This window comes from Crassostrea angulata, chromosome 7 (assembly GCF_025612915.1).
Source record: "Crassostrea angulata isolate pt1a10 chromosome 7, ASM2561291v2, whole genome shotgun sequence".
NCBI lineage: Eukaryota > Metazoa > Mollusca > Bivalvia > Ostreida > Ostreidae > Magallana > Magallana angulata.
In genome coordinates, this window is record NC_069117.1 from 3,334,079 (window position 1) to 3,349,617 (window position 15,539).

Below are 15,539 nucleotides of genomic sequence, written 5' to 3' on the forward strand. Positions count from 1 at the left end.
TTCTTTGAATCTCTAATGTGTGCATTTCTCTGGGCTTTCGTTGGCAAATGATTTTCAGCGTTTAAAAAAAAATGTTTGGTCCCTGGTTTAAAGCGATGACCAAGGAGCAAACAAATTCACATCAGATCTAATCTGCCTATTTAAAATACACAGGCATTTCAATTGTGATCGCGTTCTTTTTCATTAAGGTAAAATATTTGTTTTTTGGGAGTTGATTTTAATCAACTCTCCTATGCAGTTACTCAGACAAACCGAAAGTGAAACAGTGTTTGGACCTCAGCACAAATCATTGCTGCTGACAAGACTTAGTTCTTGAAAATAATTGATAAATTCGATGTAATGTATGCTAAAGCATTGTTTTTCAAGGAAACTTATATATAAATACCTTGAAAATAGTCAGATTTTAAATGGTACGAACAGTTTAAATATATTTTGTAGTCGTATGTATTCCTACGCCAGAGTTCAATTTAGTCTCCGTAAATCCTTGTCGGAGATTTACGGTGTCAGCCGAGCGTTTGATTGACTAGACTAGAGTTCAATATTGCTTGGATCCATACAATTTTCGAGAAATATTTTTATTACTGATACATAGTTTGATTGAATTAATTTTATCTTTAAATATTATTTAACATGATTCATATGGGTGTTTCTCGACATTCTTGTCGAAGTCCAAAAATTCATATTATAAAAATGGCGTAATTCAAATTAGAAACTACATGTACTTGTCATGCAAAATAACATATCATTGATTTTAAAATAGATAAACATCGACGAAATCAACTCCCGTCAGTTCTTCAGTACTTTGATTTTTTTCTATCGCTCTGACGCAACACTGCAGAAAAGACAACTTTCAAATCACAAACAAAATAGATGACACTAGCTCCCGAAGAAAGATGAGACCGGAAGTTCAGCACACTTCCGGTGATTTCTGACGGCGGTTGCCGCCCACACAAGCTGATCTAGCATTGGCTTCACATCTGTGTTCAGTTTATCATCGAGTGCATTCCCATCGTCATCGAGTACATTTTGTACGTACGGTATGGCGAACATTCTTGACACACAAGGACACGCGAGAATTCCCAGAGTGGTCCTTAGAGCTATAGCCGCACCCAATCCCCCATAGGTACCTGAAATAACACAGGATAATGATTTCAAGAACAATATTTTTAGAGGATGGTTTTAAAACCTTTATGCTCAATGTAGGACTGAGAACTGGACACACCAACACCTTGAATCGATATTTGAATTTGATTTCTTCACCTGAATGTTATCCCTATGATAATGATACCTAACAAATGTTACTAATAGAAGAGAATCAAAGTCACACACAAGGCCACTGCCTTAAGTACATGGTTATGTCAGGAGTAGCCAGGGCACTTTAGTTTTCTATTATTAACCATGACGAATTTTCCTATAATTCTATACAACGACTTTTCAATAAGAAGTTCAATAAATTACAACAAGCAACCGTTACAATACTATTTTGCTATGTTATAATGGACATATTAAATTTACAAATACATAATAATTATTCCATATCAAGTTTGATAAATTTTTATGTAACTTATCCTATGTCGCTATACGTGTCGCCCTAAATTGGCGTGTCGTAACTATACTTTGTCCCGAGTTTTCGCTTCCATCACTTTTCGCTTGATATTTCAATAATAATAAATACCTTTGTGCTCAAACTATGTTCATCCGCTAAATAAATATGAAAAATGATCAGATTATCTGTTTTGTAACGCCCCCTCCAACGATTCAGGTTTCAATACACATCCCAAAATAGAAAGTCTACGTGGGTTTTGCATTGCACCAGCCAAGAAATTGCCCGGATGATAACGTTGAAAAATTGCGCGAGGTGTCCCGAGTACTTCCGAATGGAGAAAAGATGTTTCCAATTGCAAATCTCCGTAAGAAAATTTGTTTCGTTTATAATTGAAAAGGATAATTTGTCAATGAAGATATCTTGGATATATTGGTTATTTCCATTTCATCGATTTCAATTGTACTTCTTTCACCGGTATGTGTTTTTTTTAATTAAATCATCAAAAAGTGATGGAACCAATAACTTGGGGCATACTATAGTATACATACATCGATTTTAGACAACCTCGTTGCAAAAATGGAAATGGAATGGAAACCTTTTATTTAAGAACAAATTAATAAAATAATATCAAGTACAATTGACTCCCGTCTAATTCTTCCTTAAAAGGAATCATATTTCTACATGTATGTTTAAAACTTGAGTGATTGGCGCACGGGAGGCAAGTTCAGACCCAAAAAGATACCTACCCTGTGAGTAACACGTGATACCGCTTGGCTTAAAGCCAAAGGCACTGTCGGGGAAGGCGTCCAAGAAGTTCTTGAGTGACGCAGGGATACTGTTGTTGTACTCCGGCGTAACCACAACAATGGCGTCAACTTCTTGTATCGTCTTCTCGCAATCTACCAGGATCTGAGGGGCCCCGCTTCGGTCCGGTCCGTAAAAGTGTACTGGTTGCTTGACCGTTGGAAAGTCCATCTCAAGTAGATCTGCAATATTTGAACATGATCCCTTCTTGAGACAAATAATTTGAAACTTTCTCATTTATCAGGGAGGTTATTCTGTTTAAGGAAATAAATCTTTTTAAAATCTTTTTTAACGGTCAAGTTAAATTAATTTGACAATAAGTTTTACATGAAAATTTCAGTTTCAAACAAATTGTTTTTCAATTTTAATTGAGGAAATTCCAAATCATCTGTCCACAAAATATCTATATAAACATGTTTATAAGGTGTCTTCCCACTTAACTAAAATTCTGAATTTTCTATGGGTGACTAATTTTAGCTAAGTGGGAACGTTGCACAGGTAAGGGTGTCAAAGATCAAAGGAAATTAGTTACAGGTGAACTATAGTCTGTTCAATTATTGACCTTAGGTACATTTTTAATTAAATGAAAAAATAACAGACAAATTTTCAAGATTATGTTTTAAAATAAAAAAAAATTAATTAAATACATTTAATAGATGTGAATTTTAATAATTAAAAAGGGTTTGTTTTATGATTCTTCTTGGAATTAATTTTATTTTATTTAAAATTACTCAATATTCATAAAGTAACAAAGGCAAAACGATCAATATATAAGCTCGAAAAATTTCAACTTTCTATCTTGAATGATTCTTTTGAGTGATGAGAAGGTAAACAGACATAGTTGCATTAAAAGGGCATGGTCACGATTTTGGTCAAAGAGGATGTTGCACTTCCTATGCTAATTTTCCCGAAAGAAGTTGCAGATGAAATGAAAAAATCAAAGTAAATGAATTTGATGTAATTTTTGTTGTTGTTGCAACGTTGCATATAAAGCAGTGTAGAATTTTATCTAGAAAATTTGTATTACCATTTTAAGAACATTTTATAAATTTGATTTTTTTCATCACATGAAAAGGTTATGTGGATAGATGATTTAAGAATGTTAGAATAAAGTTACTGAAATGCTAGATAATGTAATATTTTGCATGCGTGCTTAATTTTTTTTTCAACATTATTACTGTGTGAAGTCCCCGTTATTAACTTGCATTACAAACATTTTCTTCTTTACAATGGATTTTAAAACAATGCACGTAGCAATGTAGAAAGTTGATTCCCCCCTTTTATGAAAAAGGATCTGTTGATTTCAAAGACACATATACAGGTTGTTATAAGCAACCCCCCCCCCCCAAAAAAAACAAAAAAAAAACCAAACAAACAAACAAGAAAACAAAAAATCATTAAAAAGTATAAATCGGTGATGAAGCAATAGGTTAATGAAAATATGTACGGATAAAGTTCCACCTTTTTATCTAGGCGTTTATCTAGGGAAGATTATATTTACAACTCTGACGGTTTTGAAGAGCCAGAATCATATTTATCCATGTAGCTCAAAAGAATGACAATAGAAATCAAATTGATATATGTTAACATCAGAATACATAATATATGGTCATCTTCCTTTTTAATTTATTTATTTTTAATTTTATTTTATTTATTTAATTTATAGATATGAAACCTTTCAATAATTGATAGTTCTTAACATTTTTATAACACTGTAAATCCATATTATCAAGAATTTCTAAAAGTATATCACAAGTGAGTTTTATACCGGTAGTTCACACCTAAAACAGACTATACTCAGTGCTCACTCAGGTGTGAAAATCACAATTTTAGCTAGGTGGGAATAAGAATGTCAGAATTATAGCTACGTGGGAATAAACCGTTTATAACATGCACACACGATTTGAAACTGTCACTTGTTTAGTGCCTTCTTAATCCTGGTTTGATCGAAGATCCATTCTATACCATTGTTTACAAAACTATGACGAAATGATCAGACAGCTGGCGAGGCGACCAATCTCCGGACTTAAAACTTTTGATGAAAGTATTAGATACAATAGAAATTAAAAAAAAAATTGTCGCAGAGCTTATTGCAGCCTTGAAAGAATACAGTATTCATTGTATGAAGTGGAAAAAGGAACCCATAAAGCCAATATCAGACATATCCCACGGATTCTTGATTGATTAAATTTCTAGATGACAAAACATATAGCAGCTATACAAGAATATCACTGAAGACACCGTCAACTGGATACAAAGACAGGAGAGGCGATCACAGGGCATCAGAGGTGGCAAACTGAACCATGAAATTTCTTTTTTTCCCTCTAGGGTGACGGTGTGATCAATAGTGACATGTTTGGGGAATAGTGTGAGAAACAAGTGTGAGTGACAACACAAGCTTTCACAACACAATGGGCCGTCCATTAAAGGAAATGGCACATGAAACATGGCATCGGCTTCCTAATCCAAAATCACGCCCACAGCCCTTATGCGGAAAAACTTTCATAGGTTGCAAATAAGGCTGATAAACGGTCACGTGAGAGTAATCGATATCATGATTAAAAACTGATGTTATGCACTTTTACTTGAAAACTAGAGTGTGGCAGTCGAGATACGTGTTTCAATATACATGTACCATAAAGCTTCTTTAAATTAGATTTTGATTGTGGTATTACCCCCGCCCCCGCAAAAAAAACAAAAAAACAAAACACAAAAACTAATAACCATTCCAACCCTACCCCTCCTAATAAACAACAAAAAACAAAACCAGAAAAAAAAAAACAAACTGATGACCAAACAGGTTTACAGTTTAAAATTGTGTTTGCAGACAGATTACAGAACTTGCCCGGGTCAATCTGTTCAGTGGCCGAGACTGTTTTTCCATATAAAGCGTTACAAAGGGATTTCACTAATCCGAAAATTAACGCGCTTCTACACAGCATGGTATCAAAGTTGGGGACACTTGTACTCTATATTAAGCATACATATGCGCTACTGTCCGTTGTGATACACACACACACACAAAAATAAATAAATAAAAAAATAAATTATAAAGTTAGATTTTCCAGAACTTCAGAAGTAATAATTTTGATATCGAAAACTAAATTTCTTTACTCTCTGAATTTTGAATTGTAACACTAATTTGCCTACCGTAGAAGATCACCTCAAGGTTTCGGGTGGCCAGCGCTTTCTTCATAAACTTGGCCACTTTGAGCCCCTGTCTGCCGTCTCGGATACTTCCTAGAACCAACAGCACCCTAAGTTTGTCGCTCGCCATCTTGCCAGTATCTGGGTCACTCCACCCAGCTCGACAGGAATACTAAGAGTGTTAGCTGTGAACAACACAGTGTAACTACACACGGATCTCTCTCTCTCCCTCGCTCCCTGAATTTTTTTAACGGTTAAGTAAGTTTTCAAATGATCCTACAGTACTTTCTGACATATTTTATTTCTTAACATAAAATCTGCAATATGACGACTTTAGACGTCATATTGCAGATTTTATTTTTTTAAAGAAATAAATGTCAGAAAGGACACTACAATAAATTCGGTAATTTTAACACTGTATGACGAAGCAATAGATAGGAAACACAGACTCAATGTTATGAATTATTTTTTTGTTGTTTGATCGGTTAAGTATATATGTGTAATAAAGAATGCGCAGGTCACATATTTATTAAATAATAAATGAATATTAATATACAAATTGAAAGTAACGTAATGTCTGTTAAAATGTCTGTAATTTAATATTAATAGTTAAATTGCTAAAAATTACATGAAAGATATAAAGGAATCATTTTTTGAATAATATGAATGGTCGGGCAGGCGCGACCAAACCTATATAATATCAATGGTCGGGCAGGCGCGACCAAACCTATAATATCAATGGTCGGGCAGGCGCGACCAAACCTATAAAAAACCATAAAGCGAATGATTCTTTATTCCTTAATTAAAAACAGTGTGTTCAGTTTTATTGATTCAACATTTTTAGTAGCCCCCATACCTAGCATTTTGACAGTTTATATTTTGTATAGAATTAATCAACTCATTGATACAACATATTCACACTTGTTATTCATTTATATGGCATGTAAATAAGCACAAGTAGGTATCAGGGTCAGCTCAACCATACCTACGCTTGTCAATTTGAATGTGGAAATAAATACAACATTTCCACATGGACCCTACTCAGACTCTGTCCGTTCACATTGGTATCATTGCCGTCAACAAGTCGACCATCTTTTTTGCTACTCACCATTTTGCATTGTGTCATTGAGGTAGCAATTATTTGTAACCTATACGTGCTAACAGTCGATAAATACCCGAGGAGAATCACACAGAATATGATAAGAATCCGCTAATCATTTGATATATATACGTGTACCAACAGATATACTTAAAAAGGGATCTAGAAATCGAATAACGTTTGAATCAACAAAAAGCGAAAAAGAGGAGTCACCTGTACGCGTTGAATCAGGTTGATTATCATGTCCTTTGTCTATTGAACATGATGTACGATATGAAACATATTTATATCAGGTATTGATCAAATCTTCAAAGTTTTCGATGTAATAAAAAAACTACCCACTTTACTCAGACCACATGGACCGCTATCATACTGTTACATATAAGTTACCGGTGTTATATAGTGCCCTTTCCCCCTAGCCATCTTTCCCCCGGAAAAATGGTTATATAGCCGCCGCCCCCCCCCCCCCCATCCCCTGGAAAAATGGCTCTATAGCAGTTTTCCCTCTATATATAATAGTAGAATTCCCCCCTTTTTACATTTAGGTCATGTTTATGGCGGACCATTCGTGGCAACAATTTGCAATAGCTGATATGATACTAATATCTCATAATAAAGGATAATAATGGCATGTATTAATACTTAGTATTAAATACACTGTTTTTTCACTCTGATATAAACAAAGGCATTTATTTCACCTTTTGTTACACCTTTTTAGAACACCTTTTATTCGGATTTCGGAATACCTCGATTTTTTCCCCTCTAGTAGATGCTTATCTACAGTTTTGATTTTGACGTTTTTAACAGAACACGTCAGAATACATTTGAGTGAAAATGCGCCGACTTGGAACTTTAATTTTGCCATATATTATCATCTATGTTTAAACTCCTCCCAGGAAACTAACAGACCAATTTTTAAATTAATTTTGTAAAGGAAGGAATAAGAAGAAGTGGAAAAGTATTACCTCCTTCGTTTAAAAGTCTATAGGTTTTACATTGATACTGTTAAAATTGACGATCCTAATATGCATGATAATATATTTCTACTTCTAAATATCAAACGAAAGACAGGATGGAATAAAATGATGAGAAATTGAAATGTTTTACTTCGACTGATGGGGTTCTAGATCGAGGGTAAGGGGTATTATCATAAGAATTGAATATGTATAAAATGCATGTGTAAAGTTGGTATTTACAATTATGGTTTTAAGTCACGCATATTCATATTCATGTTTTAAGCACATTTTTCCTTACGAAAAGCAGGTTTTATGATGTAAACAATTTTAAAAAAAATGAAATGGCATCACAACCAGAACAAAGTCGGTATCTTTGCTGGTTACCTCGGAAAATGTGAAATGGAGCCTAAACTAAACTTAAGAAATAAAGTACGAGTTATCGTGAATGTTGCAGAATAACCTCCGAGGTTGAGAAATGTTGTTTTTAAATATAAAAGCCGAGGCGTTAGCCGAGGCATTTATATTTTAAACAACATTTCGAGACCGAGGAGGTAATCCTGCAACATTCACGAAAACAAGAACTTTATTTCTATTCTACTTACAGCCCAGTATTTCTACAGATCGTTTTCCTAAAGAGAGACGACCTAGGTCATTTTGACGGCTGTTCCGTGTAACCCCAGCGGTTATGTTAGTAATGTTTACATGTGTATCGATCAAAGGAATTACATGCAGACGACAGAATTTTTTCTTGGGATTTTTAATACTCTTCACTTATTTATAAAATATCTTTGAGTTATATTCCTAACATTTTAAGGGCACTTTAATACGATTATAACTACTACACGTTATATATTTTAAATGTAAAAACACGCAGTGAAGATGTGCTAGGGAGGTCCTAGGAACAGCTGCATTGATCTCTTAAAAAAAAACATTTGAGGCAATACACATCGTTTTGACTGGAACTAACACGTGAAATTGACATGGTTTTAAATTTTTTACGGTTTGAAGTTGTACTTTCATGATCATTGCGAGACAAATAAGTATTTCTGATCTGATAATTTACTGATGACGTTCGTGGTATATTGGAGAATAATGTCCGCGGCATCTCTTTGATCTTGGCAATAACTGTAGTAGAATTGTGTATACATTACCATTCCCTTTCTATTTTGCAAAGTGATTTAAAAATAAACAGTTTTGAAAACAGTGCCTCATAAAACAAGATATACGATTCACTTACCTAATAAACTTGTTATACTATTTATTTCATATCCTTCAGTTCATCCAAAAATTCTCTTAAATAGAGGTTTAACCTGGACAAAATTTGCACAAACAGACTGATATATTTATTGAAAAATTCTCCAAAAAAATTTCAATTACAAATTCAGAATACAGAGTTATGCATATAAATGTATATCTTGTAAAACCAAGTACTTTTATTTTCAATTAATCACCTAAATTAAGTTCTATGTTTAATTCTATTACACATATGTTCATTTATTAGCATTGTTTATAGAAAATAATAAATCGGCAGAACGAAACTTAACCTGTACAGATGAATGCACAAATATGCAACCTGGGAGTGTAGAAACATTGATTTAAATCCTTAATGGGTTTCCATACCTATTTTTTTTTTAATAAACGTGAAGAAACTGGGTACTATATAGTAGCTTTTCCCCCGGGGGAAAAGGCTACTTTATACATGTATTTTTTTTATAGTAGGTTTTCCGTTGGGAAAAGCTACTATGGGGAAACAACTGCCATTCCCGTCATATAGTTTTTTGCTTTCGGAGAGAATATTTTTCCCTTAATTATCGAAAGATTTTGGACCAGGAATATTTGTTGGGGTGAGGAAAACTGTATGCCCCCTTTCCCGGCAAAACACTTGCAACCAAAGCTGAAGATACTCATTTTTACATTACACACAGGACATCAAAGCTCAGGTGGGTTATCACCCGTCTAGTTCACGCACATACGTTTTATATAGTTTTTCACAATAAATATTTATATCAGTTGCTTTAATATAAAGAGCTTCAATAATAAATATAATATCAGACAATAAAAATAACATACAAAGTTCAATAAAATCAGCATCGTATACTGACGTTGTTTGCATCACAAGTGGTTGTTTTACAAATATGAGCGAAGTTCGACCTCTCCAGGAGATCAATGAAATGTAAAGAAAGTTCCGACCGGGATTTGCTATTATTACAATCTGTAAAGGACGGTGCATTCCGAATGTATGATGGGGTTCCCGCTTAAAAGAAAAAAAAGTAAAACATTATATTTAAATGAAGATGGTCATATATAGGAGTTCAATTAATTTTAATTAAAAACATTAATAAAAAAGATTTGACAATTCATCTCTTTTGATATTTTATATACATGTTTTACCAAGAAAAATGACCATGCTTATAAATCTCTTTTGTTTGAAGTTTAAACAGTTCCGACAACAATGAGAGAGAGAGAGAGAGAGAGAGAGAGAGAGAGAGAGGAAGTTACAGGGACAGGTCAGGATTAACAGAATATTTACCGATACATTCTGGCATCGGTCCAGCAGGGGACCAGTTCCCACTGGATCCGCACACATACAGTACATCCTCGCTGTAACCATTGGGAACGAAATACCCCGATTGACATACAATAACGCACATGTTCAGCATATCGGTATTCCAGTCGTTACAGACCATGACAGCGTTTGGAGGAATCACAAGATCAGGGCATGGAATGGCTGTTAAATATAGAAAAAAGTAAGAAAGCCGAAAAACATGTGTAAGAAAGACTGAATATGATATATAACTGTACGTACGTTTGACAGACAAGTTAAAGTTGCACTCCGTGCGCAGACCGTTGTTTAGTTTAAGTGCGGAATACTGGACCGTAAAGTCTCCCCATGGAAAAGTAGATGTATTTAGGGGGTAATTGGACTGCACTTTTATTTGATTCCCCATTGGGTCGTGGAATGATGGGATGTTCCATGACGCTACAGCTTCTGGTTGTGACGTCAAAATTGTTTCAGAGTTCTGACAGTTGGACATCACGGGAGGTTGGACATCTGATTAAGAATTTGTTGGTACATTAGGTTGCTTACCAAGGAAAATGATCAACCAGCTCACACAACTGAAATACATGTATCTGTTAACGTTTATGATACCCTACCTGTTTCACAGACACTTCCGGTCCAGCCTGGCGCACATGCGCACTTAAATCCTCCTAATGTATTAGTACAGGTCGCTGCGTTTAAACAAGGGAAACTAGAACAACTGATGGAGTCTGAAAATTAGAGTAATAAAACGTTAACAATGTAAATCATTTTTTCCCGTTAAATTATTATTAAAAATTTTCTAATACGAAAGAAAGTACACCATCTTACACCAGCAGAATGGTCGAGATCCACTCCACAGGCCGGTAGCCTGACACCTGCGGTTTACATCTCCAGTGATGTTGTACCCTGCATTACATGTGTAGGTCACCACGTCTTCGTACCGAGTTCCAGGGAAATCTGGCACGCCATTGGTCAGCACTCCAGGGTCACCACAGTTAACGCCTACAACATAGCGTGCTCTGTAACTTCATGTCCTATCATGATATGAATATATGAAATAATTGTACATGTTAAATGAAGTTTTATTATTCTATTAATAACATGTCTTTCGGAAAAATCAAAAACGTTGAATCTTAAGATCAATAAATTCATACGCTGGCAAGATGGAATCGAGTTGCTCCAATGCCCAGAGGACAGGCACGTGACCGTAGATTGTCCAATCAGTTCGTATCCTAGAGCAGAACAGTCAAAGGAACAAGACGCTCCGTATATGTAGGACGTGCCCCCGGTACAGCTGTAGGAACCCGAGTAAGAGGGCGGCGGGCAGCGCACCACTGGAAATGGGCAATGTATTTCATTACATGATATTAATGGAAGTTTACGAAGCTCTTATTACAGGGTGTAAACTTAATTCGGGACCCCCACTCCCTTTTATCCACGTCTTACGAACCTACCTGTGACAGTAACGCTGAAGGAACACTGAGCGGTATTACCGGCGCTATCGCGCGCCGAGTACCCAATCGTTGTAGCTCCTTCTGAAAACCGACTTCCAGGTGCGGGACCAGACCTTGTTGTGCTGAAAAATCATTACCAATTGTTTTAAAAACGAAATACATTATTACTGAATCAATTTGGGTAGTTTATCTTTAAGGAGCACCTCTAAAAGTATGAGGAGGGTATCAGGCTTAATGATTTAAGGTCGATGGGATTAAAATAAATTAAGACTGAACATTTTGATGAGAATTTTCAAGATATAATTATACATTTTCTGTAATTTAATTTTTTCATTACCGTAAAATTGGCGAGTTCAGACCCTAGGGCCATAAAAGTTAGATGAGCTCACTTTTAGTGAGTCTCACTTTTACAAAAGAATGGTCCTCTTAACTCTGACATTAGAAAAAAAAACTTTGTTAAAAATTTGATAATCATGTCAAATGTGAGATATTTGCCTCCATTGCCTCCATTGCGCTACGGCCGTGTTGTGGACACATTAATTTAAAATTAAGGTACCTCACTACACCTACACTTATACTTTTTACGACACTACGTCACAAGATGGCAATTTAGATGTTTTGTTAAACTGTTTATATCGTTGAATTAGGTTGTATATCGTCGTAGTTCAGTGGTTAAAGTATTGGGCTTCTGAACTGCAGATCATGAGCTCGAATCCGCCTGGAGCTTTTGTTCATGCAAACTGAATTAAATTTTTGAAAATGTAATTTTTCATTCAAAATTGCATATTTTTTGGCCAATTTGACTTAAATACTTCTTATCCATTATTATATCTATCATAATCAAGTAATTTTCTGCTGATTTGAGAAAATATTTCTCGGTGTAATGAGCCACCTTAAGACTTGATCGAGCTTTATTTACATAACAATGAATTCTTACCACTGAATCTCTCTTGTAACTTGACTTCTAACATTCAAATTTAGAACAATCATTCAAAATACTGAAGAAAGCATTTTTTATACATAAAGAATAAAAAAATAAAAATAAAACGTGTCCAGGTCCCTTTAAAATGGATGTTAGACAATCTTTGTTGTTACGTAATATTATATTTTATTTATTTACATGTACCCTTCAGGTACTATGAACACAATACACGCCTTCATAGTCTAAATTATTTATGTGAGTTTGAGCGCGTTGTCATAAAGATATAAATACCCCAAGTATCCATCCTTGGAGTCGTAGGCAGTGGGCTCCGTCCAGCTGACGACAGACGACGTTTCCAATGGGTTAGCTGTGACATATACGTTCCCTGGGCAGCCAATCGTAGGAGGTGTAGTATCTATAATATTAAAAAAAAACTCCAAGCAATTAATCCGGCCTGTCCTTTTTCTTTTATGTTAAAAAATTGGAGGGGAAAGACGACTTTCACATTCCTTATCCAATCTCCCTATGTCTGACATACTCGGGAAAGTTTTTGAGAGGTAAAACGACTCGTATCAGTGGTTTTTGGATTGTTTACGACGCAAACATATTACGTCACTTACCAGGGGGAGGGGGTGGAGGACTTCTTCTCCTTCTCCTCCAAAAGCGCTTCACTCTGTAGGACTCTGAAAATTCAATTCAAGTTATTATTTGGGTTTTCTTCTATAAACTATAGATATACTAGTGATCTCAAATGTCATACATTTCTTGGGTTTATAGTGTTTGCTGTAAAAGGGACGCTTCATAGATGTGTTACTTACTACACTTGGGACCCGTCCATCGACCATTTTCACAAATTCGAGAAACATCTTTCCCATCAATAATACATCTAAACGTACAGATCGTGAATGCTGGCAGGTTTTGCCAAAAAAAGATGTCTGTTGGAAGTAGGTTCCCTCCTGACGAGTCTGTGCATTGTTGAAACTCGGCGTTATACAGGTCCACAAAAGAACAAGGCGATAGATTATCCGAGGAGTCGCCAAAGGACCCGAAAGGCTGCAAAAAGAAATAACACGTGTGACATAAAACAAAGACTGAATATTCGGCCGCCCTTTCATTCATATATATATATATATATATGTGTATAATATATATATACGTACGTTATCAAATCAGTATTTTCTTGTTTTATTTTCCAATGACTGTGTGTAGTATAATTGATGTGCACAATAGTTTCGACATGGTTTATTTATACCTTTGACATGATACATTGTACACACTTTTCTTGAATAAATGAATCGGAACGCATCATAGTAAGAATGGATGTCGTAAATTATTTCAAATAAACAATGTTGTTGACTATATTGACCATTGAATAACAATATTATTTTAATGACTAATTTTTCCACAAAAAGCGGTTCGTTATGTTTATGGAGATATGCCTGGTTAACAGCCATGCAGCGGCTAAATGTCAAAGCTTATAGTTTCGTTCTACACAATTTGAAAGTAAATACAACATTTACAACATGACAACTTGTAAATTTTGTATTTACTGCCACACGGTAAAGTAAAAGCTTACAACATGACGTTAAAATGGACAATAACCAGTCGCAGACATTGGTTTTGGTTATCAGCGTTTTGTAATGTGCACTCATAAATATGTGTTATGTACATATATCAAATGAAAAAAAAAATCCACGCGTATCGATCACACATCAAAGAGATACATTTTTGTTTAATCTAACAAAATTAAACTCGTCATAGAATGAGAGTACACATCATAGATTATTCCCTGTAAGTTTCTGTAGAGTACTGCAGTGGACAACACTCTGGACCACACTGTCAGTTTTAATCAACTTTTGAAAACTCGTGCCCTGGCTGGAGAACCCCTACCAGTGTAATAGGATATCCTATGTAAAATCTTTATAATCCAAGAGCAGGAAGTTGTTTTTTATTTTGGCTCGGAGGAAAGTTGTACTAGATACTAATGAACGATCAAATGAAATGAATTAAATATATTTAAATAATTCAGTTCATGCTTCTTTCCCTCAAAGGAAGTTTTGGAACATTTCCAAGTTTGTGGATAAAGAACGTTTTTCATGGTAAAAAGACTTTCGTGAATTGACGGACCATTTAAATTTTTCTTCCTTGATAAGAAAAATCGTTACTAATTAAAATGACAAATGTGAAATTAGAAAAGTGCCATTAGTCTTTAAGTTACAAATAAACAAACTGAAATTTTTCCAGACATCATACACGAAAACCGGAAAATATCGATCTATTCTTTTTAAAGGAATTGTTGTCAAACTCTGTAACTCGAAGTCTAACTCTGTAATTTGAAAATTGTTAAATCTGACTATTGACAAACATATCCTTAATTCAAATGCGATTGAAATAAATTTTGAAATATATTGATTATTTTTAATTAAATTAAAACTATTTTCTTACTTTTTTCAGTTTCAAATTCAAATCTTTAAATATTAATTTAGTTTATGGAGATTAATCCAAAAGAAGATCAGGATCATTTGCTAAATATATACAGAAAAACACGCTTATAATGAATTGACGCTTACAGCGAAGTGATTTTCATTTCCCGTGACTTTATTAAATGTTGAAAACTGGACGGATATTACGAATTACGCTTTTAACAAATTAAAATCGCCCGTCCCTAGGACTTCGTTATAAGCGTGTTTTGCTGTAATAATAGTTTTACTCATGTTTGATTGTTGCAAGTTTCCCTAAAATTTGACAAGTTTTAATAAAAAGACATGCATAGAACATAAGTTTTACTCACCATTATCATTGCTACCAACAAAGTGGCTGCTGCGTATTCCATTGCTTCTGTTCTAACGGTAAAACTGATTTGACGGGTTTAAATCCCCCAAGAGTATTGGGGAATTCCCCTTTCTAATTCTGCTTACAGAAAACCCTCAAGTTCAATTAAAGGTACCGGGTTTAAATTTATTTAATATACCGCCATTTTCTAGTTAAATGAGAATACCGTTATATTGATCTTAAAAAACTATGTGTACGGTTTGTTTGTCTTATTTGGTAAGTGTACGGTTTGTTTGT

At 34.7% G+C, this 15,539-nt stretch overlaps 1 protein-coding gene across 1 annotated transcript; it reads right to left on the reverse strand.

The window, feature by feature from the left end:
* Positions 1-554: 554 nt before the first annotated feature.
* Positions 555-15,398, reverse strand: LOC128192571 (sushi, von Willebrand factor type A, EGF and pentraxin domain-containing protein 1-like). Its single transcript, XM_052865355.1, has 14 exons — positions 15,262-15,398; positions 13,289-13,523; positions 13,091-13,153; positions 12,762-12,885; positions 11,549-11,670; positions 11,249-11,428; positions 10,923-11,096; positions 10,709-10,822; positions 10,359-10,604; positions 10,083-10,280; positions 9,655-9,806; positions 5,501-5,669; positions 2,293-2,532; positions 555-1,127 (listed from the first exon to the last, which is right to left on the reverse strand). Exons 1-14 carry the CDS (start codon positions 15,301-15,303, stop codon positions 877-879), a joined length of 2,310 nt encoding a protein of 769 aa, XP_052721315.1. The 5' UTR covers positions 15,304-15,398; the 3' UTR covers positions 555-876.
* Between the last annotated feature and the right edge of the window lie 141 nt (positions 15,399-15,539).